This window comes from Pagrus pagrus, assembly GCF_965226575.1.
Source record: "Pagrus pagrus genome assembly, chromosome: 5".
In the NCBI taxonomy this organism is placed as follows: Eukaryota; Metazoa; Chordata; class Actinopteri; order Spariformes; family Sparidae; genus Pagrus; species Pagrus pagrus.
This window is the reverse complement of record NC_140189.1, coordinates 8,320,889-8,348,861: the sequence shown is the minus strand read 5'-3', so window position 1 is coordinate 8,348,861 and position 27,973 is coordinate 8,320,889. Positions and strand designations below refer to the sequence as shown.

The window sequence follows — 27,973 nt, the reverse complement described above, 5'->3', positions numbered from 1 at the left end:
GATGAAGGAACATGTGTGTGTGTGTGTGTGAATAAAGTGAGACTGGTGCATGTTAAAGGCAATAATGACACTTTAATGCTGAGGCAGTAAGAGACACAGTGAACTGAAGCATCACACACATCCTCCTTCATCATCATCATCATCATCATCATCATCATCATCATCATCATCATCAGTACCATGTGACACAGAGACAAAGACAGACAGACAGACAAGGACAGACGTGTTCAGGTCACTTCAGAGATAATATTGATCAATCGGTCAGGTTATAGATTGTATAATGCTGTTTATATATTGAGCCCCGTCACTTGAGCTGATTATTACACGCTGAGTAATCGGAAGCTGTTTAATACACGTTAAAGGAGCAGTCCGTCACTTCAGGAGACCCTCCTATTCTCCAGGGGAAACGTGAGCAGTAGTCAGCTGCAGGAAGACACCCACACAGTCAGAACTTGATGCTGTTTGATGAAAAAGCCGAGCGTTTATGTCCGCTAACGTCCACACTGAACTCTTCACTCGGTGTTTGGATGTAAATCATGAACTTTCTACACATTGGTTTGTTTCTGCAGCGACTGATGGAGATGTTCTCTTAAAGGAAGAAACAAAATCAAGATGTTTTCACACCTCACTAACGTTAAAATACTTTCTGTAGTTCCAAACATTTTTAATAGGTTTTATTTGACTGACAGCAGAAGTCTCTGTCCACCTGTTCTGAACACTTGAACAGAAATGTGTTAAACTGCAGATTGAAACTGTAACTTTCCTGTGTGAGGTGTCATAACTGATGTCATGAATCATGTGACTCAACACCTCCAGTGATAAGCTGAAAACATGAGTGTGGAGCGATGATGAGGAGACTGTAACCTTCATCATATTAACATAGTAAACTAACAGAAATGTTGTTTGACCGTCGACTGGAGCTCTTTGTTTAGTCTTCTTCTTCTTGTATGCTTCAATGGAGAATTTGCTCCCCCTGCTGTGTATCTCCATCAACCAATCAGCTCACAGTCACACAACAGTCAGTCTGGGTTTATATGAATCTTTTTTTTTTTTATTTCAGCTTCATTGGGATGAAAATTCGACTTCTGAAAAAAAGAAGTAAAACATGATGAAAGTTGTTTGTGGCAGGAAGTGACTCACCTCACTTCAGGTGACTCTTGTGATTGGCTCACAGACCTGGCTCTACCGTCAGACTGCTGACGAGCTCGTTAGCTAACGAGATAAAGATCAGACAGACTGGTGTTGCTGGAGGGTAGTTTTCTCTTTTCCCCTGCCTCCAGTATCCGTGCTAAGTTAGGCTACCTGTCTTCTCGTCTGACTGTGGAGAACAAAAATGTTGAATACATGTTGAAGTGACCCTTTAAATAAGAACATGAGAGGACCCAGGACGTGTCCCCAGGATGTGTCCCTAGGACATGTCCCCGAGAGACTCCACATGTCACTGAACACAGAGAACCGGAGGTTTACTGAACTGTTGGACTGTTCCTTTAAATCTACCATCTCTTTGTTCTACACAGAAACAGTTTTTGTTTTTTGCTACAGGGGAGTTAACACTGTTCACATGATCGTTTCCTCCAAAGTCTCTACAGGATTCGGGTCCAGGTCTTCCTTTGGTCCTGGTTTCCGTCATATGATGGACAGGAAGTTGAAAATGTTATAGTCAAGGAGTTCTGATCCAGGTCCAGGTCTTCAGACAGACTCCGAACTCTGACTAGAGTCCATTAGACTCTGATCATGAAGTAATCTTCAACCAGCCAATCAGGAGTCAGGTTACAGAGATAGGACTGACTGAATGCAGAACAGAAAACACTGACAGGAACTTTTTCTGGCTTCAGGTTCTCCGGGTTTGTTCTGATTTAGGTCCTGAAGCTTTCAGGTCCATTTAGATTCAGGTCAGATAGTCTTTCAGACACATTTTCCAGGAATAAGGGAACCTTTTAAGACCTCTACAACCTTTACAGAAACCTTTCAGGCACTCAGGAACTTTTCCTGGAACCTTTTTTAGGATAAGGAAGGTCTTTGATAACCCAAGAACTTTTTTGATACCTCAGAACCTTTTTAGGACCTGAGGAACATTTACAGGAACCCCTCTCAGGATTCCAAGGACCTTTAAGGGGGTAAGGAACTTCCAAGAAGAAAATCCATCCAATGGGAAGGTGTTCATGAAACCCATAAAACTCTTTTGGATCTTTGGAAGTCTTCCAGGAGCCTGGGAACTTTATGGAACTTTTAAGGGTCCTTTTCAGGCACCAAGGAGCATTTTCAGAACCAAAGAACCTCTTTAAGAATCTAGGAACGTTTTAGAGGAAGATTTTAGAAACTCTGGAACTGTTCCAGAATCCTTGTAAGATGCCCTGAAACTTTTCCGGAAACTCAGAATTTTTTTTCAAGAACTTAAGATCTGAAGGAATTCAGGACGTCTTCCAGGGAACAAATAATCTTTTTAGGAACTCAGGAATTCTCCCAGGATCCCTGTCAAGGAAAACAAGCGTGCTTTTTGGGACACCAGAACGTTTCCAGGCGCTCAACAATAACAAAAACTGGTTCCTGTGCTGGACTTTGATCTGGAGCTCAGTTCTCTGGATTATTTGCTTTAAAACACATTTCTGAGTATTTGACCTGACTGCAAGCTCCAAGTCTTCCAAAGTTTTTCATCTTCTGGTTAAAATAAAAATGGATCTAAGCTGAGACCAGGATCCAAATGAGTCCAGGATCTAGACGAGGATCCAGAGTTCATGTCCAGTCTGAAGACAGTCTGATGGAATAATTGGGTTTAAAAGTTCTTCCATGTTTTTGTTGTCAGACCCCCCTCCCAACAGAAAACACTTTGTCAACACTTCCTGTGTCCATAAAAGGTCATCTGTCCATCTGCAGGTGGAAGTGGTGATGATGGTGGTGGTAGTGGTGGTGGTAGTGGTGGTGGTGGTGGTGGTGGTGGGTGGTGGGGGTGGGGTGGGGGTCGTAACCATGCCGATGGGTCTCAGGACTTGTTGTCGTCATAGAGGTCGAGCGAGGCCTGGATGTCCGGCAGCTCCATTTCACAGGCGACACTGCGAGGAGACATCGAGTTCCTGTTGAAGAAGTGACCGCCGCCTGACAAGACAAAAAACACATCAGTTTATCAATAATTATCATCATCATATATCACCACAACATGCACCTCATTAGACATAAAGAACTGAATATTGAAACACTATTCTTAATGTTCAGTTGTTTATTTACAGCCAGCAGTGAACAGGAAGTGATTTATGTTTAATAACTTGAACTTTGTGTTCAGTGACATCATGAATTAGTGTGTTTAATCTGATGACATCGTCAGGTGTTTGTCATGTCACTGACACCATCTGGTGGATGATTTGAGACACTGCAGGAAACCAAACAGACACTGAAGACAAGATTATTATTATTATCATCTTTAACCTTGATTTTATTTTGCAAAGTTAAAAAAAATCCCTTTTTATTTTTATTATTAATTAAAGTCACATCTGTTGAATTACATCTTAAATTTCAACTGAAAGTTTAAATTAAGAGCCTGAAATCAAAGCAGCTTCATTTATATAGACAGAGGATTGTTGGATGGATGAAAAGATGGATCAAAATCATCCAGAAAATTATCATTACATATGAAAATGTTACATGATAATATGTTTGTCTTTGGACTACGTAATGTTGTCTCATGATGAGGACAAGTATTTTAACAGTCTTAACTGGCCTTACTTATGATGATGTTGCCAACAGTGAAGTTCCTGTCATGTTAAGTTGCATGTTGTGAAATGAAAAGTTGACATCAGCATCACGACCAAGTTGCTTTTTGACAACAAACGGCTGTCACAAGATGTCTGACAACTGACAGAGGAGTAGCCAGGAGTTAAGTCACGGTTTATCTGGGCCCTTAACATGTCACGTGATGAGATCAATCTGTGACCCTGTTGCTCTATTACAGCAAGTTACCCTATGACATTATAAAATTGCTCTATGCCAGCTAAAGTTGCTCTATGACATTAAAACGTTGCTCTATGACATTATAAAATTGCTCTATTACAGATAGAGCAAATCTATTACGTTATAAAGTTGCTCTTTAAAGTTGCTTTACATTATTGAGTTGCTCTATGACAGATACAGATGCTCTGTGACGTTATAAAAGTTGCTCTTTGACATTTTAAAGTTGCTCTATGATAGATAAAGTTGTTCTATGACTATAAAGTTGCTTTTTGACATTATAAAGTAGCTCTATCACAGCTTACGTTGCCCTATGACCTCTTAAGTTGCTCTTTCACAGCTAACGTTGCTCTATAACCGATAAAGTTGCCCTATGACTTTATAAAGTTGCTCAATGACATTATAAAGTTGCTTTGTGACATAATGTAGCTGCTCTAAGACATTATGAAGTTGCTCTTTGACATTATAAAGTTGCTCTTTGAGATAATGTAGTTGCTGTGAGACATTATAAAGTTGCTCTTTGACATTATGAAGTTGCTTTTTGACATTATAATGTTGCTTTTGACATAATGTAGTTGCTCTATGACATAAAGTTGCTCTTTGAGATAATGTAGTTGCTCTTTGACATAAAGTTGCTCTTTGACATTATGAAGATGCTCTTTGACATTGTAAAGTTGCTCTATGACACAGTTGCTCTTTGACATTAAAAAGTTGCTCTGAGACATTATAAAGTTGCTCTGAGACACAATGTAGTTGCTCTAAGACATTATGAAGTTGCCCTTTGACATTATAAAGTTGCTCTATGCCAGCTATAGTTGCTCTATTACATTAAAAAGTTGCTCTATGACATCATAAAGTTGCTCTATGACATAATGTAGTTGTTCTAAGACATTATAAAGTTGCTCTATGACATAATGTAGTTGCTCTTTGACATTATAAAGTTGCTCTTTGAGATAATGTAGTTGCTCTAAGACATTATAAAGTTGCTCTTTGAAATTATGAAGTTGCTCTTTGACATTATTCAGTTGCTCTAGGACATTATAAAGTTGCTCTTTAACATTATAAAGTTGCTCTTTGAGATAATGTAGTTACTCTAAGACATTATAAAGTTGCTTTTGACATTATTAAGTTGCTCTTTGAGATAATGTATTTGCTATGACATTATAAAGTTGCTCTTTGACATTATGAAGTTGCTCTTTGACATTATAAAGGTGCGCTTTGATATTATAAAGTTGCTCTATGACATTATAAAGTTGCTCTTTGACATTATAAAGTTGCTCTAAGATATTATGATGTTGCTCTTTGACATTATAAAGTTGCTCTATGACATTATAATGTTGCTCTATGCCAGCTAAAGTTGCTCTATTACATTAAAAGGTGCTCTGACATTATAAAGTTGCTCTTTGACATAATGTAGTTGTTCTAAGACATAAAGTTGCTCTTTGACATAATGAAGTTGCTCTTTGACATTATGAAGTTGCTCTTTGACATTATAAAGGTGCGCTTTGACATTATAAAGTTGCTCTATGACATAATAAAGTTGCTCTTTGACATTATAAAGTTGCTCTAAGATATTATGAAGTTGCTCTTTGACATTATAAAGTTGCTCTATGACATTATAATGTTGCTCTATGCCAGCTAAAGTTGCTCTATTACATTAAAAGGTGCTCTGACATTATAAAGTTGCTCTTTGACATAATGTAGTTGTTCTAAGACATAAAGTTGCTCTTTGACATAATGAAGTTGCTCTATGACATTATAAAATTGCTCTTTCACATTATATAGTTGCTCTTTGACATTATAAAGTTGCTCTTTGACATAATGTAGTTGCTCTAAGACATTATAAAGTTTCTCTTTGACATTATATAGTTGCTCTAAGACATTATAAAGTTGCTCTTGACATTATAAAGTTGCTCTTTGACACTCTTGCTGGGTGAGGTGTCGTATCATGGCAGGTATGGTGTGGTGCTGCATTCTTACTGGTCACGGCGATGGTGATGTCAGCAGGTGTTCTTGGCGTGGCCTCAGGGTGGGGGGGGCTGAGTGGCTCCAGGCTGATGGACGGCTGGTTGCTGTCACCCAGCGGCCCCCTCTGGCTGCCTGATGCCTGACTGACGCCCAGACGCTCCACGTCCAACACTACACTGTCCACGCAGGGAAGACTGGTCTGGAGACAGAGGAGACATGAAGGAAAAATGAAGGAAACACAGATGAGACATAAAGGGGACAATGAGGGGACATGGAGACATGAGGGAGACACAGAGGAGACATAACGGAGACATGATGAAGACATGAAGGAGACACAGAGGAGACATAAAGGAGACATGAAGGAGACATGAGGGAGACATGAAGGAGACACAAAGGAGACAGACAGAAGGAGGACAGAGACTAGAGACAGGTTGGTTGTCATAGAAACAGCTGGTGTGTTGCTGTTGTTGATGTCATCGATGACTCACCATGATGCCGAGAGCTTTGAGGATGTTGAGTTTACACATGGGACAAGTGCAGTGCTCGTTCAGCCAGGGGTCCACACACACTTTATGGAAGACATGTCTGCAGAGAGACAGAGACAGTGTCAAACTGGTCCGACTGCTCATACTGGCACAGTGGTATTAATACCGTACAGGGAGACTGGACGCTGCTGATGCTTTTAGACTCACTTGCAGGGCAGGATGCGCACCACATCGTTCAACTGGTACGCTTCAATACACACCGCACAGTGGTTAAAGTCTGGATCAGTTTCCTGAAACACATGGAAACACTTGTAAGGACATGTGAACACCTGTAAACACATGTGATCACATGTTAACACCTGTAAGCACATTAAATACCTGTAAACACCTGTAAACACATTAAACACCTGTACACATGGGGGCAAGAAAAAGACGCCAACGTTTTGAGTCTCTATGGTCATTTTGCAGCTGTGTTGTTTGAAACAGAAAAACTATTGTGAATCCGTTTCCTCACTAACTGATTATTTAGTCTAACTGGTCTGATCAGTAATCGGTCTGATCAATAACTGGTCTGTTCAGTAACTGGTCCGATCATTAACTGGTCTGATCAATAACTGGTCAGTGTCCTAACTGGTCCTAGTCGATAGATCATTTGCAGTAAATCTTTTGATATTCCTCTCAGCTGTTTCTTCGCAGCGATCTGATGTTTGTGTGCGGTGACCTCTGACCGCTCTGTGAGTGGACATCCATCACTGTTTCATCTGCAGCCTGAAGGTCAACAAAAAAAAGACTGAAACCTCTGGGTCCTACTGCCCACCAAGTATCTCAGTCCTGTCCAGTCCTGTTACAGGCTAATTCAGTGTGATTAACTCGTGTTATAGGTTGATTCAATGTGATTAACTTGTGTTATAGGTTGATTCAGTGTGATTAACTCGTGTTATAGGTTGATTCAGTGTGATTAACTCGTGTTATATGTAGTTTCAGTGTGAATAACTTGTGTTATAGGTCGATTCAGTGTGATTAACTCGTGTTATAGGTTGATTCAGTGTGATGAATGTGTGTTAAAGGTTGATTCAGTCTGATGAACTCTTGTTAAAGGTTGATTCAGTCTGATGAACTCTTGTTAAAGGTTGATTCAGTGAGGGTCATTGTGAAAAGCAGGAAACAGAAATGAGGAAGAGGATTAAGAAAGATGTTACCTTGTCTCCTTTCTTCACCGTCCTCGTTGTCAACTTCCCAATGGCTTTCTTTGCTGCATCACCAAGACGACGCTGAGAGACAGAAAGCGAGGACAGATTATTACATACCCAAAAGTAAATGGACAACTGAACAGATATGTCTTAATTGTGAATAAGAGACCAGGAAACATTAATATAATGTTCCAGTGTACTGCAGAATACTGAGGAGAAAGACACACAAAGAGAAACAGATATAAAGAGAGAAAGACACAAAGAGAAAGCAACACAAAGAGACAGAGACACAAAGAGACAGAGGCAAAGAGACAGAGACAAAGAGACAGAGACACAAAGAGACAGATACACAAAAAATGAGACACAAAGAGACATAGGCACGAAGAGACAGACAAAGAAACAGAGACACAAAGAGTCACAAACACAAAGAAACATTGACACAAAGAAAAAGAGACACAAAGAGACATAGACACATACTTGTTAACTTGGAAGAACAAGTAAATCTATCTTAGCACAAAGACTTGAAGCAGGGGGAAAATGTTAGACTAGCTTAGCACAAAGACTTGAAGCAGGGGGGACCTGCTAGCCTCGTTTAGCACCAAGAGTTTACAGTACTCTGAGTACTACTACTGTGTGTATAAGGCAGGTCAGTGATGGTCGGTGCTTTATAATCAGATTTCCCATCATCCTCTGCTGTTCTGTGTTTCCTGCTGATTCTGTGACAAACTGAAGTTTGACTGCAGGAGATGAACTGAAGGTTGATCTGCAGCAGATGGCGAGGGGGAGGAGGGGAGACAGAGTCCTGAGAGGAGAGTTATATTACACTGAGGGTGGAAGAGGGGGGGTGACCACCCACTCTCCATTAAACTTTCAGCAGAGATTCACCTCATTAAATATTAATGATTCATCTGAACAACAAGATGAGGACGAGGAAGAGGTCATTGACTATGACAACGATGAGTCAGTCTGTCAGTGTACTGGCATGTTAGCTGTGTGTTAGCTGGTTAGTGTGTGTTAGCATGTTACCTGACTGCGGTCGCGGGCGCTGGTGTAGCGGATCTTCTGGATGAAGTAGAAGATGAGCCAGGCCGACGAGATGATCATCAGGACGATGAAGGAAATGGAGACGAAGACCAGCGAGCCTCGGTTGATGTTCTTGGTGGGACCACGTTGACCCACAACCACAGACACCAAGACTGTCAAGTTTCTCTCCAGGTGAGCAAGGATCTCTTTACCATACGCCTCTGTGATCATCACCGCCACCGTGTCACCAGTACCTGCAGACAGAGACCGGACTGAAATCCAGGACCAGAACCATAGCAAAGACCAGAACCAAAGCCAAGACAAAGACCGAGACCAGGATCAGTACAAGGACCAGAGCGACAGCCAAGACCAAGACTGCTACGCTGTACTGTAGTGTAACACTACTTGACTGTACTGTAGTGTAACAGTATTACACTGTAGTATAACACTACTAGACTGTACTGTAGTGTAACAGTATTACACTGTACTGTAGTAAAACAGTATTACACTGTACTGCAGTATAACAGTATTACGCTGTACTGCAGTCAGGGCAGTTGCTAGGAATTCTGGGCCCCCTGAAAGAATATCGGTGTGGGCCCCTCTACCCCATTCATTGCCACCTTCAATTTTCTTGTTTTTCAGTGTTCTTGACGGTGCCTGGTGTAATACACCCAATTTTTTTCCTTTTTTACGATTAAGGACTCAACAAGTCAGAGTATTATTATGTAAATTATGTATTATTAGTTGTCTTATTCTCGTTTCACTGATTTGCAACACGTTATTACACCTCTGATTGCAAATACATTTTCAATTAACCACTCAATAAATAGGTAATGGGTATTTTATTGTATTTAACAATCAAGCACTGATATGCAAAAAAACAAAGTGTCCTGGCTCAAGATAGTCCACAGGGTGGAGCTTTAGGTAAATATGTAGCATTTAACTTAAATGTGCAAGTAAAATAAAGAGCACATGGAATGCGTTGTTGTAAATATTATGTTTCATGGAAAAACTGATGCAGAACTAACCTATTCTTGGACAAAATCAAACAACAACAACAACAAATCTTTGAACATTTAACTTTTTTGTATTTAGGCTATTCAAATGTCCCACTAATAACACATTTTACAAGACCACATTGAACACATCATGATAACATAACTGACCTTCGTCTGATGCTCATAATTACTGAGTAGAACTTGAATGCGTCATAATACAATTCAATGCAGCCTCTGAGTGGGCGCATACTGGAGCACTGTCCGACAGTGATATGTGTGAAACACACAGTCACTGTAGTAGCCCCTAAATTAGTAACGTTCAGTTATAGCTACTCTAGGAACCGTTGCTCTACAATGAACTGGCGACTTTTTTTTTTTTTTTTTTTAAAGTAACTGCCGACTTGTCCAGAGTGTAGCGCGGCCAGATGACAGCTAACGCAGGCTCCAGCCTGCGCCCCGTCAAAGGTAACGTTACAGACGTTAAATGAATGAACAAGTAGGCTAATTGTTTCAGCCGCCCTCGGTAGTTTTACTCTCACCATTCTTAGAAAAAAAGCTTTTGATGTCCTGGGCCCTGCTCTGCTGCTCCTACTCCTGGCCTCCTTCTCAACTCTTTTCTGGTGTCCGGACTTGTGCTTTTTGGGGGCCATCCTAACCCTGCTGGAGTTAGCTCGCGCTCACTTAATTCCGATGAGGTGGACCAAACCATTTTTTAAGAAGGGGCCAAGGGGGTTATTGAAATTAAAATTAGAATATTGTATGACTTGTGGCTTTGTTTTAATTCGGATTAATTCGTATGAATATATATTAGTTCAGTGTATGCATAATAATTTTGTCATAGAGGCTACTGGGGGCTGTGTGTGGGCCCCAGCGGGCTGTGGGCCCTTAGAATTGTCATCACCTTTCCCCCCTATACGACGGCGCTGACTGCAGTATAACAGTATTACACTGTACTGTAGTATAACAGTATTACACTGTACTGGAGTATAACAGTATTTCAATGGACTGTAGTATAACAGTATTACAATGTACTGGAATACAGCACTTCTACACTGTACTGTACTATAACAGTATTACACTGTACTGGAGTATAACAGTATTTCAATGTACTGTAGTATAACAGTATTACAATGTACTGGAATACAGCACTTCTACACTGTACTGTACTATAACAGTATTACACTGTACTGGAGTATAACACTACTATGCTGTACTGTAGTATAACAGTATTACACTGTACTGGAGTATAACACTACTATGCTGTACTGCAGTATAAAAGTATTACGCTGTAGTGTAGTATAACAGTATTACACTGTACTGGAGTATAAAAGTATTTCAATGTACTGTAGCATAACAGTATTACACTGTACTGGAGTATAACACTACTACACTGTACTGCAGTATAAAAGTATTACACTGTAGTGTAGTATAACAGTACTACACTGTACTGTAGTATAACATTACTACACTGTACTGGAGTATAACACTACTATGCTGTACTGTAGTATAACAGTATTACACTGTACTGGAGTATAACACTACTATGCTGTACTGTAGTATAACAGTATTACACTGTAGTGTAGTATAACACTACTACACTGTACTGGAGTATAACAGTATTTCAATGTACTGGAGTATAACAGTATTACAATGTACTGGAGTATAACACTACTATGCTGTACTGTAGTATAACAGAATTATATTGTACTGTGGTATAACAGAATTACAGTGTACTGTAGTGTAACATTATAACACTGCACTGTAGAATTAAGTATGCAGTACTTCACCACGCTGACTCTGATACTGTCAGTACTGCAGTATAGGAACTAGAGTACCCATGAGGCATCAGTCTATGTCCGTAATGACAATGATGATGAAACAGGAATAAAGTTCATGACTATTATTAGTATTAGTAGTATAACAGTATTACAATGTACTGGAATACAGCACTTCTACACTGTACTGTACTATAACAGTATTACACTGTACGGGAGTATAACACTACTATGCTGTACTGTAGTATAACAGTATTACACTGTACTGGAGTATAACACTACTATGCTGTACTGCAGTATAAAAGTATTACGCTGTAGTGTAGTATAACAGTATTACACTGTACTGGAGTATAAAAGTATTTCAATTTACTGTAGTATAACAGTATTACACTGTACTGGAGTATAACACTACTACACTGTACTGCAGTATAAAAGTATTACACTGTAGTGTAGTATAACAGTACTACACTGTACTGGAGTATAACACTACTATGCTGTACTGTAGTATAACAGTATTACACTGTACTGGAGTATAACACTACTATGCTGTACTGCAGTATAAAAGTATTATGCTGTAGTGTAGTATAACAGTATTACACTGTACTGAAGTATAACACTACTATGCTGTACTGCAGTATAAAAGTATTACGCTGTAGTGTAGTATAACAGTATTACACTGTACTGGAGTATAACACTACTACACTGTACTGCAGTATAAAAGTATTACACTGTAGTGTAGTATAACAGTATTACAATGTACTAGAATACAGCACTTCTACACTGTACTGTACTATAACAGTATTACACTGTACTGGAGTATAACAGTATTTCAATGTACTGTAGTATAACAGTATTACAATGTATTGGAATACAGCACTTATACACTGTACTGTACTATAACAGTCTTGTTCCTATGTGATGTTGATAATGATGGCAGAGACGGAGGATACGCACTGATTGCACTTTCCCTGTCATTTATGGGCTCTTTTTTTTAGTCGAGCCACTGTTGTTTTTTCAACACACTGTATTTTACCACCCCTCCCCCAGACTTTTAATTGTGTGTCTTGTATCTGTGTTGTTTTCTACTTGCCGCAACAATAATTGCCCTACAGGGACATGAATAAAAACCTTGAACCTTGAACCTTGAACAGTATTACATTGTACTGGAGTGTAACACTACTATGCTGTACTGTAGTATAACAGTATTACACTGTACTGGAGTATAATACTACTATGCTGTACTGTAGTATAACAGTATTACACTGTACAGGAGTATAACACTACTATGCTGTACTGTAGTATAACAGTATTACACTGTACTGTAGTTTAACAGAATTACACTGTACTGTACTGTAACAGTGTTACACATTGGTGTCTAATTCTACAATTCTGCAGTTTAACGGTATTTCAATGTACTGTAGTATAACAGTATTACACTTTACTGGAGTATAACAGTATTTCAATGTACTGTAGTATAACAGTACTACGCTGTTCTGTAGTATAACAGTATTACACTGTACTGGAGTATAACACTACTACAGTGTACTGTAGTATAACACTACTACACTGTACTGGAGTATAACAGTATCTCAATGTACTGTAGTATAACAGTATTACACTGTTCTGGAGTATAAAAGTATTTCAATGTACTGTAGTATAACAGTATTACACTGTACTGGAGTATAACACTACTACACTGTACTGCCGTATAACAGAATTACACTGTAGTGTAGTATAACCGTACGACACTGTACTGTAGTTTAACACTTCTACACTGTACTGGAGTATAACAGTATTTCAATGTACTGGAGTATAACAGTATTACAATGTACTGGAATACAGCACTTCTACACTGTACTGTACTATAAACAGTATTACACTGTACTGGAGTATAACACTACTATGCTGTACTGTAGTATAACAGTATTACACTGTACTGGACTATAACACTACTATGCTGTACTGTAGTATAAGAATACTACACCGTACTGGAGTATAACACTACTACGCTGTACTGGAGTATAACACTACTACATTGTACTGGAGTATAACAGTATCTCAATGTACTGTAGTATACCAGTATTACACTGTACTGGAATACAGCACTTCTACACTGTACTGTACTATAACAGTATTACACTGTACTGGAGTATAACACTACTATGCTGTACTGTAGTATAACAGTATTACACTGTAGTGTAGTATAACACTACTACACTGTACTGGAGTATAACAGTATTTCAATGTACTGGAGTATAACACTACTATGCTGTACTGTAGTATAACAGAATTATATTGTACTGTGGTATAACAGAATTATACTGTTCTGTAGTGTAAGAGTATTACACTGTACTGTAGTATAACACTACTACACTGTATTGTAGTATAACATTATAACACTGCACTGTAGAATTAAGTATGCAGTACTTCACCACGCTGACTCTGATACTGTCAGTACTGCAGTATAGGAACTAGAGAACCCATGAGACGATGACAATGATGATGAAACAGGAATAAAGTTCATGACTATTATTATTGTTATTATTATTATTATTATTATTTATTGTTTCAGCTCTCATCTCACATTCAGCACCAGCACCTTAAACACACACACACACACACACACACACACACACACACACACACACAGTATGAGGTCACAGTGACCTCATCAATTAATGACACATTGGTGTCTATATTTAGAACTCAACATCGATCCCCAGGAAGTCACTCCTCACACACACACCTACATCCTCCTCCTCCTCCTCTCAATCACAGCATGTCCCCGTTTCCAGTCTTGATGCTAAGCTAAGGTAAGTAGCTGCATATGTAGCTTACAGAGCTGAGAGTGGAATCAATGTGAACATGTGACTCTGAGAGGAAGATGTTTTCACTCACAGTTGAATGAAGTGTCTATAAAGTTAGTTTGATGTTTGAAATGTGTGTCTCTTGTCATGATGAACTCATTAACTGATAACTAGACCCATATAGTAGATATATGTGTATATAGATAGATGTATGTTAATATATATGTGTATATAGATATATGTATATATGTTTATATACATATACTTGTATATAGATAGATGTATGTTAATATATATTTGTATATAGATATATGTATATTTGTTTATATATATATATGTGTGTATATATGTTTATATAGATATATATGTGTATATAGATATATGTATATATGTTTATATGTATGTTTAAACAGACTGTAGCGGTTTGGCTTGAAGCTGCTGCTTAATAGTGTGGTCAAACCCTACAAAGGGTGCCTGTATAGAAAACTTAGTACAATTCTCATGAACACTGTTAAAACATTGCAAGGTTAGGGCCCTATGATTTCCACGATCACGGACGGAATCGCGGAATTGGCCGATTAAAATGGAATCTATTTTTTAACGTGGAATATCGCGGAATTTGACATAATTTCACTGAAATGCTGTTTTCATGTGGAAGAGGAGCGTATGTCTGGGGAAAACTGCACGGAGGTGAAGTTTCATTAATTGCTGCTTGTTTTTGATGGACTTTAATGTAATGTACAGTACAGTATTGAGGAAATGTGTTGTTGTCACCTGTGCCTCCATTAAACCAGGTCGATTCCGACACTTTTAAACAAATCGCGCAACCACTTCTCTTTAAATGCAACAAGAAATATACTGAACGTGGAGTAGTCATCAAATCAGCAGTGGGTGAATGTGTAGAACAGCTCCACAAGGCAAACAGTCCACAATAAGTCCATTTTCCTCGTACACTCTGGAAGAAATCCCATCCACGTTAACGCAGTCAATTATTCACAGTTTCTGGGTCAGTTCAGTTCCACATCAAAATATAACTTCCAAACACAATAAAATTCCCCACAAGTGAAAAATAGTTTAATCCAATTACTCCTGGATCATCATACCAGTGTTACCTTGTCAGTCAAGTTAGGTCAATGTAAGAAGTCCGGGCCAGGATTTCCCACACCAACGGTCCTGTCTGTGATCCCGGCCAGGAAATGCCAGTGATCCACAGAAGTATGCAGCGATCAGAGCTCTGTATACAGTGCACCCAGGGCGGTCAGTAGCTAACTTCGACTATGCAGGTTAGGAAACAACTCTGCCAACGGCAACTCTCAGGCGGACTCTGCCAACTCCGAACGCCTCCGCCATTTTGGTAAGATCCATTTTTAGAGATGAAGAGGGGCGTCTTGTGAGTCTCAGAACTACAGTTTTGTGAATGGATTGTAGACTTTTGAACGCTCACTCCAAAACATTCAAATAATGCGCTTTGAATTGGTATTACTGTAAATACTGCACCTTATCCTCCCGCACCTTATGTTCCTCTTACCTTTTATACCTCAGTATTTTATTTTATTCTTATAGCTACTTAACCATTTTATTGTATATAGTATTTTATTGTTTCTATATTTGCCCTTGTATTTTGATTGTACTTGTATTTGAATGTACCTGCTGCTATGATAACCAAATTTGCCCTCGGGGATTAATAAAGTTATCTATCTATCTATCTATCTATCTATCTAGAGGAGTGGGTGTCTATGTGTGGCATGACGGGCAGGTCTTCACAAGATATATGTGTGTATGTTTATACAGATGTGTGTATGTGTATATAGATATGTAAGTTTATGTAGATATATGTATGTATGTTTATATAGATATATGTATGTGTATATATAGATATGCGTCAGAATGTGCAGCTCTCCTGGGCTTTATGGATCTTTATGGTGAGCCTCAGCTCTCTGTTTCTCCTGATCCATTCCACCCTCAGCGTTCTCACCATGTCTTGCTGGTCGATGAGAAGATTCTGAGGAGGTTTTGCTCTCACTTGACAAGTTGTTTGTTTGTCTCTATGGTGACTACGATCCCCTCACTCCTTAGTAAACTGTGGAGTCCCCCAGGGGTCGATACTGGGACCAGTTTTATTGTCTCTGCTCCCACTGGGCCACATCACACAGAAGACATGACGTGACACATGACCTGATGTCTGATAACTGCTCTTGTAGGGTTTTAAGATGGATGTTCCTCACTTCAACTAAACCAGAAATCCTGATGATGTTGTATTGTAACTAAGGTGTGGTGTAGTCTGTAGTCCTAAAACACAGAAATTCACCAACATGAAGCTCAGAAAGTTTTGTGGGATGGTGAAGCATGCGGACTCTGACCTTCGTGTCCCATCTTGACGGTCTGGTCGGTGGAGTTGTTGTAGATGAGGACGGCCGTGGCGTTGTAGGCCGCCGCCTTCAGGATCTTCTCTTTAAAGGTGCAGTTTCCTCTCTGCAGCAGCGCCACCCAGTGGACGCTCCGATGAGGAACCAGGAAACGAGTGCCGGGGTCACAGCCCTGCCGGTCCACCACTGAGGAGACATGTTACCATGGTTACTGGACATCATTCTTCACATAGTTTCAAACAGACATTTTCATTTCATGACAGATCAACTTCCAACCAGCAGAGAGCAGACAGAAACTGATCCAGGATCTGATCCAGACCTCCTCTCCTCTTCTCCACTTCCTTCTCTCCTCTCTTCACCTCCTCTCTCCCCTCCTCTCTCCTCTATCTCCTCCTCTTCTCTCCTCTCCCCTCCTCTCCTCCACCTCCTCCTCTCCTCTCTTCTCCTCATCTCCTCGACCGCTGTTAAAATCTGACTGCTTACAGTTACAGTAAGAGTTAGTTACAGTAACAGTTAGTTACAGTTACAGTAACAGTTACAGTTAGTTACAGTAACAGTTAGTTACAGTTACAGAAACAGTTAAAGTAACAGTTACAGTGGATCTGTAGCTCCTGCTGCTGCCGACAGTTGGAGCTCTGTCCAGCAGCTGCAGTGTCCTTGGACCGTCTGACTGTAATCTGACACCTCAGAGCAGAGACGCTCCACCCGCTATACCCACTGCATCATCCACTACATCACCTCAGAGCAGAGACGCTCCGACCTTCAGCGCAGTTAGGAAACCTCTGCAGAGCCTCACAGCTACACCCACGGTGTACTATACCTGCTACCCCCACTGTACACTACACCTGCTACACCCACTGTACACTACACCTGCTATACCCACTGTACACTACACCTGCTATACCCACTATATGCTACACCTGCTACACCTACTGCACCCACTGTACACTATGCCAGCTACACCCACTGTACACTAGACCAGCTACACTCACTGTGTACTACACCTGCTACACCCACTGTACACTACACCTGCTACACCCACTGTACGCTACACCTGCTACACCCACTGTAGACTACACCTGCTATACCCACTGTACACTACACCTGCTATACCCACTGTAAGCTACATCTGCTACACCCGCTATACGCTACACCTGCTACACCTACTGTAAAATACACCTGCTATACCCACTGCACACTACACCTGCTATACCCACTGTACACTAGACCCGCTACACCAACTGTACACTAGACCTGCTACACCCACTGTACACTACACCTGCTACACCGACTGTACGCTACACTTACTACACCTACTGTACACTACACCTGCTACACCCACTGTACACTACACCTGTTTTACCTACTATTCACTAGACCTGCTACACCCACTGTTCACTACACCTGCTACACCCACTGTACGCTAGACCCGATACACCCACTGTATGCTACACCCACTGTACGCTACACCTGCTACACCCACTGTATGCTACACCTGCTACACCCACTGTACGCTACACCTGCCACACCCACCGTGTACTATCATCCATTCATCACTGCTGTCTTAAGATATTTCAGAATCTGTCCTGTCAAGTTTACAATTACAGTTTTCAGTTTTGTTGCTGCACGTATGGAAACATGTAAAAAGACCACAATAGCAGCTTCTCTAAGCTCATACATCAGTACAACACACTGCTCACCATTATTCCAATGTTAATACCGTCTCCAGGGATGACTGAGCTGCAGTGTTGTGTTCATGTGGGCGTGGGATTGTAAATCTGTGAAAATAATTTGTTTGGTTGGGTGACAGGTGAATTATTTATTTATGTCAGAGCCGGAAAATAACATTAACTGTAGGCCAGCCACCGTAACTACTGTTCTACAATATAATGTCCCAGAAATAATTGCAATAAATACAATTATTTCTATTTTAAGTTTTAAGAACTAACCAGCCAACAAGCAACGAAACAACCAACCACAAAACAACCAATCATCAAACCAAGCAACAAACAAACAAACCAACCAACCACCCACCCACCTACCCAACCACCGCCTATGAGGCAGCAGGAGGAGCTGATGGTGGTGGTTTTAGACACAGCGCAGTGATTCACAAAGGTCTCTCTGCTCTACTGCGCTTAAAGTACCAGGATGCTTTATTTTTGACTGAAGCTGCACAGAGCAGAACCAGGCCGGAGGTCAGACACAGGAAGGTCATAGAGCAGCAGGTCAAGTTTCAAAATAAAACACCCTGTAGAGCAGGGGTGGGCAAACTACAGCCCGTGGGCCACATCCGGCCCATGGTCCTTTTAATCTGGCCCGCCGAAGATTGGTACAGAATTGCTCAAATCAAATCATATCATAATTATGACTGCATTCATTTGACCTTGTCCTGTAATGCCTGGCATTCCACCAGGTGGCGCATTAGGCGCAGTGATACATTGACTTGATTTTGCGGAGCCCAGGCTACTCTCTGTTATTACTCTGCTACTGCTCTGAACCCATCTGCAACAATGAGTAGGCCAAAGAAAAGAAAAGTCAACAGTGAGTGCCGAGTGTTTAATAAGGAAGGGACAACTAAATACTTTTTCACTGAAGTCCAGTCAAAGGCTTTATGTCTTATTTGCCAAGAAACCGTTGCGGTTTTAAAGGAATACAACATCAGCCGTCACTTTTCCACCAAGCATGCTAATTACGCTAACAACCAGTCAACGCAAGAATGGACTGCTACCGCTCAGAGGTTGGCAGTTAGTTTGCAGGCTCAGCAAAACACTTTTATCTGACAAACTGCCATCCAAGAATCAAGTTATTTGCTGGCATTCAAATTAGCAAAGACCAGCAAGCCTTTCTCCGAAGGGGAGTTTCTCAAAGAGTGCATGGTAGAAACAGCAGGTATCTTGTGTCCTGAGAGCAAGAACACATTTGAAAAAATTAGCTTATCACGCAGGACAGTGACTTGCAATGTTGGGCTAATTGACGAAGACTTAGCTAGCAAGCTAAACAAAAAAGCGGTGTCATTTACATTATATTCCTTGGCACTGGACGAAAGTAATGACATAAAGGACACCGCTCAGCTTTTAATTTTTATCAGAGGGATTAATGACAATTTTGAGATAACGGAGGAGTTTTTGGCCATGGAATCCCTAAAGAGGAAAACGCGGGGAGAGGACTTGTATGACAGCGTGTCAGGGGTCATCAAGAGGCACAAGCTACCTTGGAGTACGCTCGCCAACATTACCACAGATGGATCGCCAAATCTGACTGGAAAAAACGTCGGGCTGCTCAAAAGAATCCAGGAGAGGGTGAAAGAGGACAACCCTGAGCAGGAGGTAATTTTCCTACACTGCATAATCCACCAGGAAGCACTGTGTAAATCCGTATTGCAGCTTGACCATGTAGTGAAGCCAGTTGTAAAACTCGTTAACTCTATTTGAGGGGACTTCAGCATCGTCAGTTTATTAAGTTTCTTGAAGAAACTGACGCTGATCACCAGGACTTGCTTTAACACTCTAATGTCCGCTGGTTAAGTTTGCCAACAAGTGTGGGAGCTCAAACAGGAAATTATCTCATTTTTGGAGCTACTTGAGAAAGCTGACGATTTTCCTGAGCTGAGTGACACAGATTGGCTTTGTGATTTAGCTTTTGCTGTGGACATACTGACACACAAGAATGAGTTGAACGTGAAGCTACAAGGGAAAGACCAGTTTGTACATGAAATGTACACAAACGTCAGAGCCTTCAAAACCAAGCTAGCTTTATTCTCAAAGCAAATGTCAAACAAGTCATTCGCCCATTTCCCCACACTGGCTACGCTGAAAGAGGCACCTCGACATGTGAAAATATACAGGAAATCACTGGACGACCTGCATGGAGAATTCTGCTGTCGGTTCTCCGATTTTGGAAAAAGTCACTTCAGCTGGTGTCATGTCCCTTCACACAAGACCCTGAAACAGCACCACAGGAGTTGCAGTTGGAACTGATTGATCTCCAATGTGACACCGTCTTAAAGGAGAAGTTCAACTCTCTTAAACTGGATGAGTTTTATGCTTCATTAAGCGCAGCCAAATTTCCAAACATCCAGAAGATGGCACAGAGGATGCTGGTGTTGTTTGGCTCTACGTATGTGTGTTAACAGACTTTTAGTGTGATTAACACCAACAAAGCACCCCACAGATCCCAGTTGAGTGATGAACACCTCAGATCTGTTCTGAGAATTGCCACAACAAAACTAACACCAGACTTCGATGCACTGGCAAAAAAGGGTGATCAACAACGCTGTTCCCACTAAAAGTGAATGTAAGTATTAACACTGTAATGCCTTTTATATGTTTATGTTTGATATGTATGCATCTGGTGCTGGCCTGGCCCGTCTGTCAAATTTTAAAAGTCAATGTGGCCCCTGAGCCAAAAAGTTTGCCCAACCCTGCTGTAGAGGCTCATACATAAAATACATAAAGACACAATTTAATTCTCTGGGTAGAAACATAATTATCAACACAACCAGAGCCAATCAAAAGAATGTGACAAGCAGAACACAGCGCTGCTGCTGACCAACAGACCTCAGGTGTGTGTCCTCAGGTGTGTAGTGACCTCAGGTGTGTTGTGTTGGGACCTCAGGTGTGTTAATCGATAAATCTATCGATTATCATTTGGATTAATCTATCATTTTTTTAAAATTTCTCAATTCATATAACAACTGTACCCAAAAATTTTTTTTAAAACTTTTTAAAAATTTCAATATTTTATTCAATCATCTTCAATCATCAACAAACAAATATGACAAAGTATGCCCTGCAGGGCATTATTCCCCAATAAAAAATAGCCCAGTCTTAACTGGTAATCTGTGTAATCCTAATATACAACTCTGTAAAAAATTAAGAGACCACTGCAAAATTATCAGTTTCTCTGATGTTGCTATTTATAGGTATGTGTTTGAGTAAAATGAACAGTTGTGTTTTATTCTATAAACTGCTGAAAACATTTCTCCCAAATTCCAAATAAAATTAAAACTGCAAGCAGTGATGAACGGGCCCTCGACCCACGTCGTCGAAGGGAGGGCGCGCAGCCAGATGTGTGCTCGCTTGTTGCCTGTCGAAAGGTTCCTACCTAAATGGGATACATGTGACCCGAAACACAACAGTGACATTTTCAGTGACTTCCTGTGTCCAGTGGGTGGCCCTATGGATATGATGCAGTATTGATGCATAGAAGTATTCAGGGCGAAACCCTCTACATGTGTGACAAATTTGTTGTAGATGTGAAATTGTATGTCGGAAAAATGAAAATGGGCGCACACAATCCAAGATCGCGACTTCCTGTTGGGGCGAGAAATTCAACAAAATTAATTCCTGTCTAAACGGCTGAAAACTATGAGTCCTGTAAAATGTGAAGTCTGTGGTGTTAAATCTGTAGGACAAGTTTGTTAAAGTACTGAACTTCAAATCAAAATGGCGGACTTTCTGTTGGTCTGAGGGTTTGGGTGTTGATTCTTGTTTTGTGCGTTTGGTCATGATACATATGCATACCGAATTTCGTTCATGTATGTGCATGTAGGAGGCGAGGCTTCAAGTTTAAAATATTCCAGGGGGCGCTATGGAGCCATTTTTTAACTTAAAAGGTCCAGACCCATATCACATATCAATGTTGGTGCGTATGTGCAAAATTTGGTGTTTGTAGGAGTTTGTCTGTACTTACCAAATGGGAAAACCAATGGGGGGCACTACTGAGCTGTTGTGCCACACCTGAAGGCAGTTGTGGCATCAAATGAAAGTACTCATGAGTTTGAACCTAAGTGTAAAATTTGGTGAGTCTGCGAACATCCTAAAGTGCTCTAAACAGTGTCGGAAAAATTAAAATCGCCGCACGCCATTCAAGATGGCCGACTTCCTGTTGTGGCAAAAATACCAACAAAACGAATTCCTGGCCAAATCGATGAGACCTATGAGTCCTGTAAATGTCATGACGATCAAAAATTATTTTCATGGGTATTTTCGGACATTAGATGGCGCTACGGAGTCCCCTGGCCACACCCACCCCCAAGCATGTTGAATTCTGATAGCGGCGTTTGGTTTGGTGAGTTTTGGGGTATGTTCAGGCCGCCAAATATGCAGTCGAATGGAAGGAAGAAGAAGAAGAAGAAGAAGAAGAATCCGAGCAACCGCACGGTTTGTGCGGTTTCCTCCTTTGCACCGGCGAACATCCAGGGTTTGGACATTGAGATCGTGGAGGAGTACAAATACCTGGTTGTTCACATAAACAACAAACTGGACTGGACACACAGCACAGATGTCCTGTACAAGAAGGGCCAAAGTCGTCTCCATCTGCTGAGGAGACTGAGGTCCTTTGGTGTGTGCAGGACACTGTTAAAAACTTTTTATGACTCTGTGGTAGCATCGGCTATCTTCTACGCTGTGGTCTGCTGGGGTTGTGGAAGCTCAGAGAGGGACAGGAAGAGACTCAATAAGCTGGTCAAAAGGGCTGGCTCAGTCTTGGACTGTCCTCTGGACTCCATTGAGGAGGTGGGTAAGAGGAGGATGTTAGCCAAGCTGACATCATTTATGGACAGCCCCTCTCACCCCCTACATGAGACTGTGGGGGCCTTAAGCAGCTCCTTCATCAACGGACTGCTTCACCCACAGTGTAAAAACGCACGCTACCGCAGGTCATTTGTTCCAACTGCTGTCAGACTGTTCAACACCAATACCCTTAACGTAGCACCATAAGCACCTACTTATCTTGCACTACTTACCACTTCTACCTCCGCCATCTTGCGCAATTATCCTGTGCAATAATACCATTTTTATTTTTTTTACATTTATTTTCTTTCTCTTATCTAAATCCCTTTTAGTATTTTTAAGTCTACTTGTTTAATGTCCCTTGTACTTATTGTATGCCTGTCTACCTGCTACTGTCACAAGTGAATTTCCCCGATGTGGGATGAATAAAAGTCTAAAGTCCAAAGTCAAATACAAAAGGGCCTTGCACTGGTCAGTTTTCAGACCCCAAATGAAACAAAGAAAACAAGTTCATATTCCTTCATAAACAACAGAATATTAATTTTTTAACTTAGGAAGAGTTCAGAAATCAATATTTGGTGGAATAACCCTGATTGTCAATCACAGCTTTCATGCGTCTTGGCATGCTCTCCACCAGTTGTTCATTCAGCTGTTGGGTGACTTTATGCCACTCTTGGCGCAAAAATTCAAGCAGCTCAGCTTTGTTTGATGGCTTGTGACCATCCATCTTCCTCTTGATCACATTCCAGAGGTTTTCAATGGGGGTCTGGAGATTGGGCTGGCCATGGCAGGGTCTTGATCTGGTGGTCCTTCATCCACATCTTGATTGACTTAGCTGTGTGGCATGGAGCATTGTCCCGCATCTTGATTGACTTAGCTGTGTGGCATGGAGGATTTTCCCGCTGGAAAAAACAATCCTCAGAGTGGGGGAACATTGTAAGAGCAGAGGGAAGCAAGTTTTCATCCAGGACAATCTTGTATGTGGCTTGATTCATGCATCCTTCGCAAACACAAATCTGCATGACTCCAGCCTTGCTGAAGCTGAAGCACCCCAGATCATCACCGATCCTCCACCAAATTTCACAGTGGGTTTGAGACACTGTGGCTTGTAGGCCTCTCCAGGTCTCTGTCTAACCATTAGACGACCAAGTGTTGGGAAAAGCTGAAAATTGGACTCATCAGAGAAGATGACCTTACTCCAGTCCTCTATGGTCCAATCCTTATGGTCTTCTGCAAACCTCAGCCTGGCTCTTCTTTGCTTCTCAATGATGAAGGGCTTATTTCTAGCTTTACATGACTTGAGCCCTGCCCCTAGGAGCCTGTTTTGAACCGTTCTCGCCATGCACTTCACCCCAGCTGCCATTTGCCATTCTTTTTGTAGGTCTCTTGATGTCATCCTACGGTTGCTGAGTGACATTCGAATGAGTTGACGGTCATCCCGGTCAGTGGAGAGTCGTTTTCGCCCTGTCGGTCTGTAGCTTTGTTGTCCCCAATGTCTGCTGCTTGACCTTGTTCTTATGAACCGCAGTCTTTTTAATTTTAAGGATGGAAGCAACCTGACGCTCACTGTATCCCTCTGCCAGTCAAGCCAGAATTGAACCCTTCTTTTCCTCACTCAAAACTTTTCTGTTCAACTCTTTTGGCATTGTAAATAGTTATTTTTTGATTCCAATTACTTTTGAGGTACTACTAGCACTGTTTTTGCCATCCAGCTGGTCCTATTGCAAGAGGATAGTGATGACCACAGCAGTGGTTTTTATACTTTTCCTCGTTAAATAAGATTTGGTTCAGGTGATCACCTAATCAGTACCTCATTAAGTAGAATGAGGTGTGCTTGTGTTGGAATTCAACAGACACTGGAATGGAATGGCTGTCATACATGTAGAGATGCTGATTTCAGAAAAATTTGCAGTGGTCTCAATTTTTTCCAGAGCTGTATATATAATGTTTGGGTGGGGACAAAAAGTAAACAGGACTTTTTACACACTGCAGTGGACAATCACATTAGCTGGAGGTTAGATTAGATCAGGAGGGCATGTTATTCAGCAGGGATAAATACTACAGAGGGAACACAACAGACATTTCTCTGTGTAGTGTTAAGTTTCACTTTGGTTCAGTCTTGTGTCCCAGTTTAAAACACAGTAATAATCTGCTCATCCTGGTTGTTTACTGTTTTTTTAATCCGTCAATGAGGAGAAATGATCACTAGTAGGACCAGCATGCTATTAGTAGAACAAAATAGCAGCTTCGTCTTTTGGCAAACTGATCAGTGGGGGTTCCCAACACGTCACACACACAGACCACGGAGTTACACTGCCACCCCTAACAGTTCCGTCTTGCTCCTGCTGCCGTCTTGAGAAATCGCCCTGGCATGCTTCTGCTTCAAGTGCTCAGGCGTGGCAGTAGTACTGCTTACATCCTCTGTGTTGTCGCAAGTTACGTAAATTGACATGTTTATGAAATCGATTATGTCGATTACATCGCACCAGCCTGGCAGTTGTGATCTCAATTTTGTTGTGACCTCAGGTGTGTAGTGACCTCAGGTGTGTTGTGACCTCAGGTGTGTTGTGACTTCAGGTCTGTGTCCTCAGGTGTGTTGTGACCTTAGGTGTGTGTCCTCAGGTGTGTTGTGTCATCTGGTGTGCTGTGATGTCAGTACCTCCATGATGTGGTGCTGGAGCGATGACAACTCCCCGGGTGTCGACCTTCGGCGAGTTCTGTCCGTACGTCCCATCATCGCTGCTCATCACGTGGATGGTGTTTCCTCGTCCATCCAGCACCGTGGCGTTCACCGTAGCACCCACGTTCTCCTCCGACACCATATTCCTGTCAGAGCGAGCCGCTGACACCGCACGTGCAAGGACCAGGACCTGGACCAGAACCAGGATCAGGACTGACGGGACGGGGAGACGGGTCCACTTCATGGACATCATGTTGTCCTTTGACTCCTCGTTACATTCAAACTGTCAGGAGACAAACAGAAAGTCCTTTAGACTGAGTCGAACATGGCGTAATCCTGAGGACAGCAGCATCCTGTCCCCTGTAACATTTAATAATAATGTCCTACAAGGTTCTTATAAGATGGTTATGAACACTATTCAGTGTTAACAAGACTAAAGTGACTCGACTGACTCACCTTCCACAAGATGTTTACAGAACTTTACTAAGATGAGCACACTTTATCATAACAGTTAATAACATTTTAATGTCCTTCAATTATCAGTCCCTGGCACCAATGTCTTTAATATCTTTATTTCCTCAAAGAGGAATGTCTTCCTATCTCCTACCTCTAAATGTTCAGTCTCTAAAAGACCTCTTTGTCTCTTTATGTCCTCCACTGCCGTTCTTTGTCTCTATATGTCCTCCACTGATGTTCTTTGTGTCTCTATATGTCCTCCACTGATGTTCTTTGTGTCTTTATATGTCCTCAACTGCCATTCTTTATGTCTCTATATGTCCTCCACTGATGTTCTTTGTCTCTATATGTCCTCCACTGATGTTCTTTGTCTCTATATGTCCTCAACTGCCATTCTTTATGTCTCTATATGTCCTCCACTGATGTTCTTTGTCTCTATATGTCCTCCACTGATGTTCTTTGTCTCTATATGTCCTCCATTGATGTTCTTTGTCTCTATATGCCCTCCACTGATGTTCTTTGTGTCTCTATATGTCCTCCACAGATGTTCTTTGCGTCTCTATATGTCCTCCACTGCCGTTCTTTATGTCTCTATATGTCCTCCACTGATGTTCTTTACGTCTCTATATGTCCTCCACTGATGTTCTTTGTCTCTATATGTCCTCCACTGATGTTCTTTGTGTCTCAATATGTACTCCACTGATGTTCTTTATGTCTCTATATGGACTCTACTGATATTCTTTGTGTCTCTATTTGTCCTCCACTGATGTTCTTTGTGTCTTTATATGTCCTCCACTGATGTTCTTTAAGTCACTATATGTCCTCCACGGATGTTCTTTGTGTCTCTCTGTCCTCCCCTGATGTTGTGTGTGTCTCTATATGTCCTCCACTGATGTTCTTTAAGTCTATATGTCCTCCACTGATGTTCTTTGTGTCTCTATGTCCTCCCCTGATGTTGTTTGTGTCTATATATGTCCTCCACTGATGTTCTTAATGTCTCTATATGTCCTCCACTGATGTTCTTTATATCTCTATATGTCCTCCCCTGATGTTGTTTGTGTCTCTTTATGTCCTCCACTGATATTCTTTATGTCTCTATATGTCCTCCACTGATGTTCTTTACGTCTCTATATGTCCTCCCCTGATGTTGTTTGTGTCTCTATATGTAATCCATTGATGTTGTTTGCGTCTCTATATGTCCTCCACTGATATTCTTTATGTCCCAGCATGTGTCTCCTGTCGCCCTGACAGTAAATTAAGCCCTGGGTTGAGACTGTCAGGGACAGTGTGAGGACATGAGGACAGTGTTGTCAGTGTGTCTGCTGCCTGTCAGAACATGGAGCATCATCAGCAGGCCAACATCTGGACCTTCACAGCGCCATGTCGTCAGAGGTTAAACTCACTTTACATTCAGAAGTCTGTTTGATAAATGCTCATTTTAAGACGCAGCAGTGGATCCAGCACCATGACTCAGTGTTAAAACGCCGTTTAAAGCGCCGCTGGCCGCTGCTTCACGCCGCTTTGTCTTACCGTCTGCAGGCGGACGGACAGGCAGGCTCCCGGTCTACCGACACCCGCCTGCCTCCTCTCTCCTCCCGCCTTCAGTCCCGCTATTTCCCGGTGAATGTCCGGCGGGGCTCGGTGGGTTTACGGCCGGTGGATCCTGCTGTTGGTCGTTGTTTTGATCCGTTTTTGGTCCGGTGGCGGTTGCACGGTGCGGAGGCTCCAGCCCCGTCTCTCCGTCTATCCGTTTGGGGCGCATTGCGCAGGCGCA

At 41.5% G+C, this 27,973-nt stretch overlaps 1 protein-coding gene across 1 annotated transcript; it reads right to left on the bottom strand.

Annotated features, from left to right (window-relative positions):
- Window positions 1-52: 52 nt before the first annotated feature.
- rnf130 (ring finger protein 130) lies at window positions 53-27,973 on the bottom strand. The gene is made up of 9 exons (XM_084353566.1): window positions 27,730-27,973; window positions 25,723-26,026; window positions 16,546-16,737; window positions 8,609-8,859; window positions 7,592-7,663; window positions 6,600-6,682; window positions 6,396-6,492; window positions 5,920-6,106; window positions 53-3,093 (listed from the first exon to the last, which is right to left on the bottom strand). Exons 2-9 carry the CDS (start codon window positions 25,994-25,996, stop codon window positions 2,981-2,983), a joined length of 1,269 nt encoding a protein of 422 aa, XP_084209692.1. The 5' UTR covers window positions 25,997-26,026; window positions 27,730-27,973; the 3' UTR covers window positions 53-2,980.

Bases quoted from the DNA above. Each gene is read 5' to 3' on its own strand.
- rnf130 (XM_084353566.1), bottom strand. From the start codon at position 25,996: ATGATGTCCATGAAGTGGACCCGTCTCCCCGTCCCGTCAGTCCTGATC. The intron at 8,860-16,545 runs GTCAGAGTCCGC...CTCTGTCTGCAG, and splicing joins CGTCAAGATGGGACACGAAG to GTACTGGTGACACGGTGGCG. The intron at 7,664-8,608 runs GTAACATGCTAA...TCTGTCTCTCAG, and splicing joins GCGCCCGCGACCGCAGTCAG to CGTCGTCTTGGTGATGCAGC.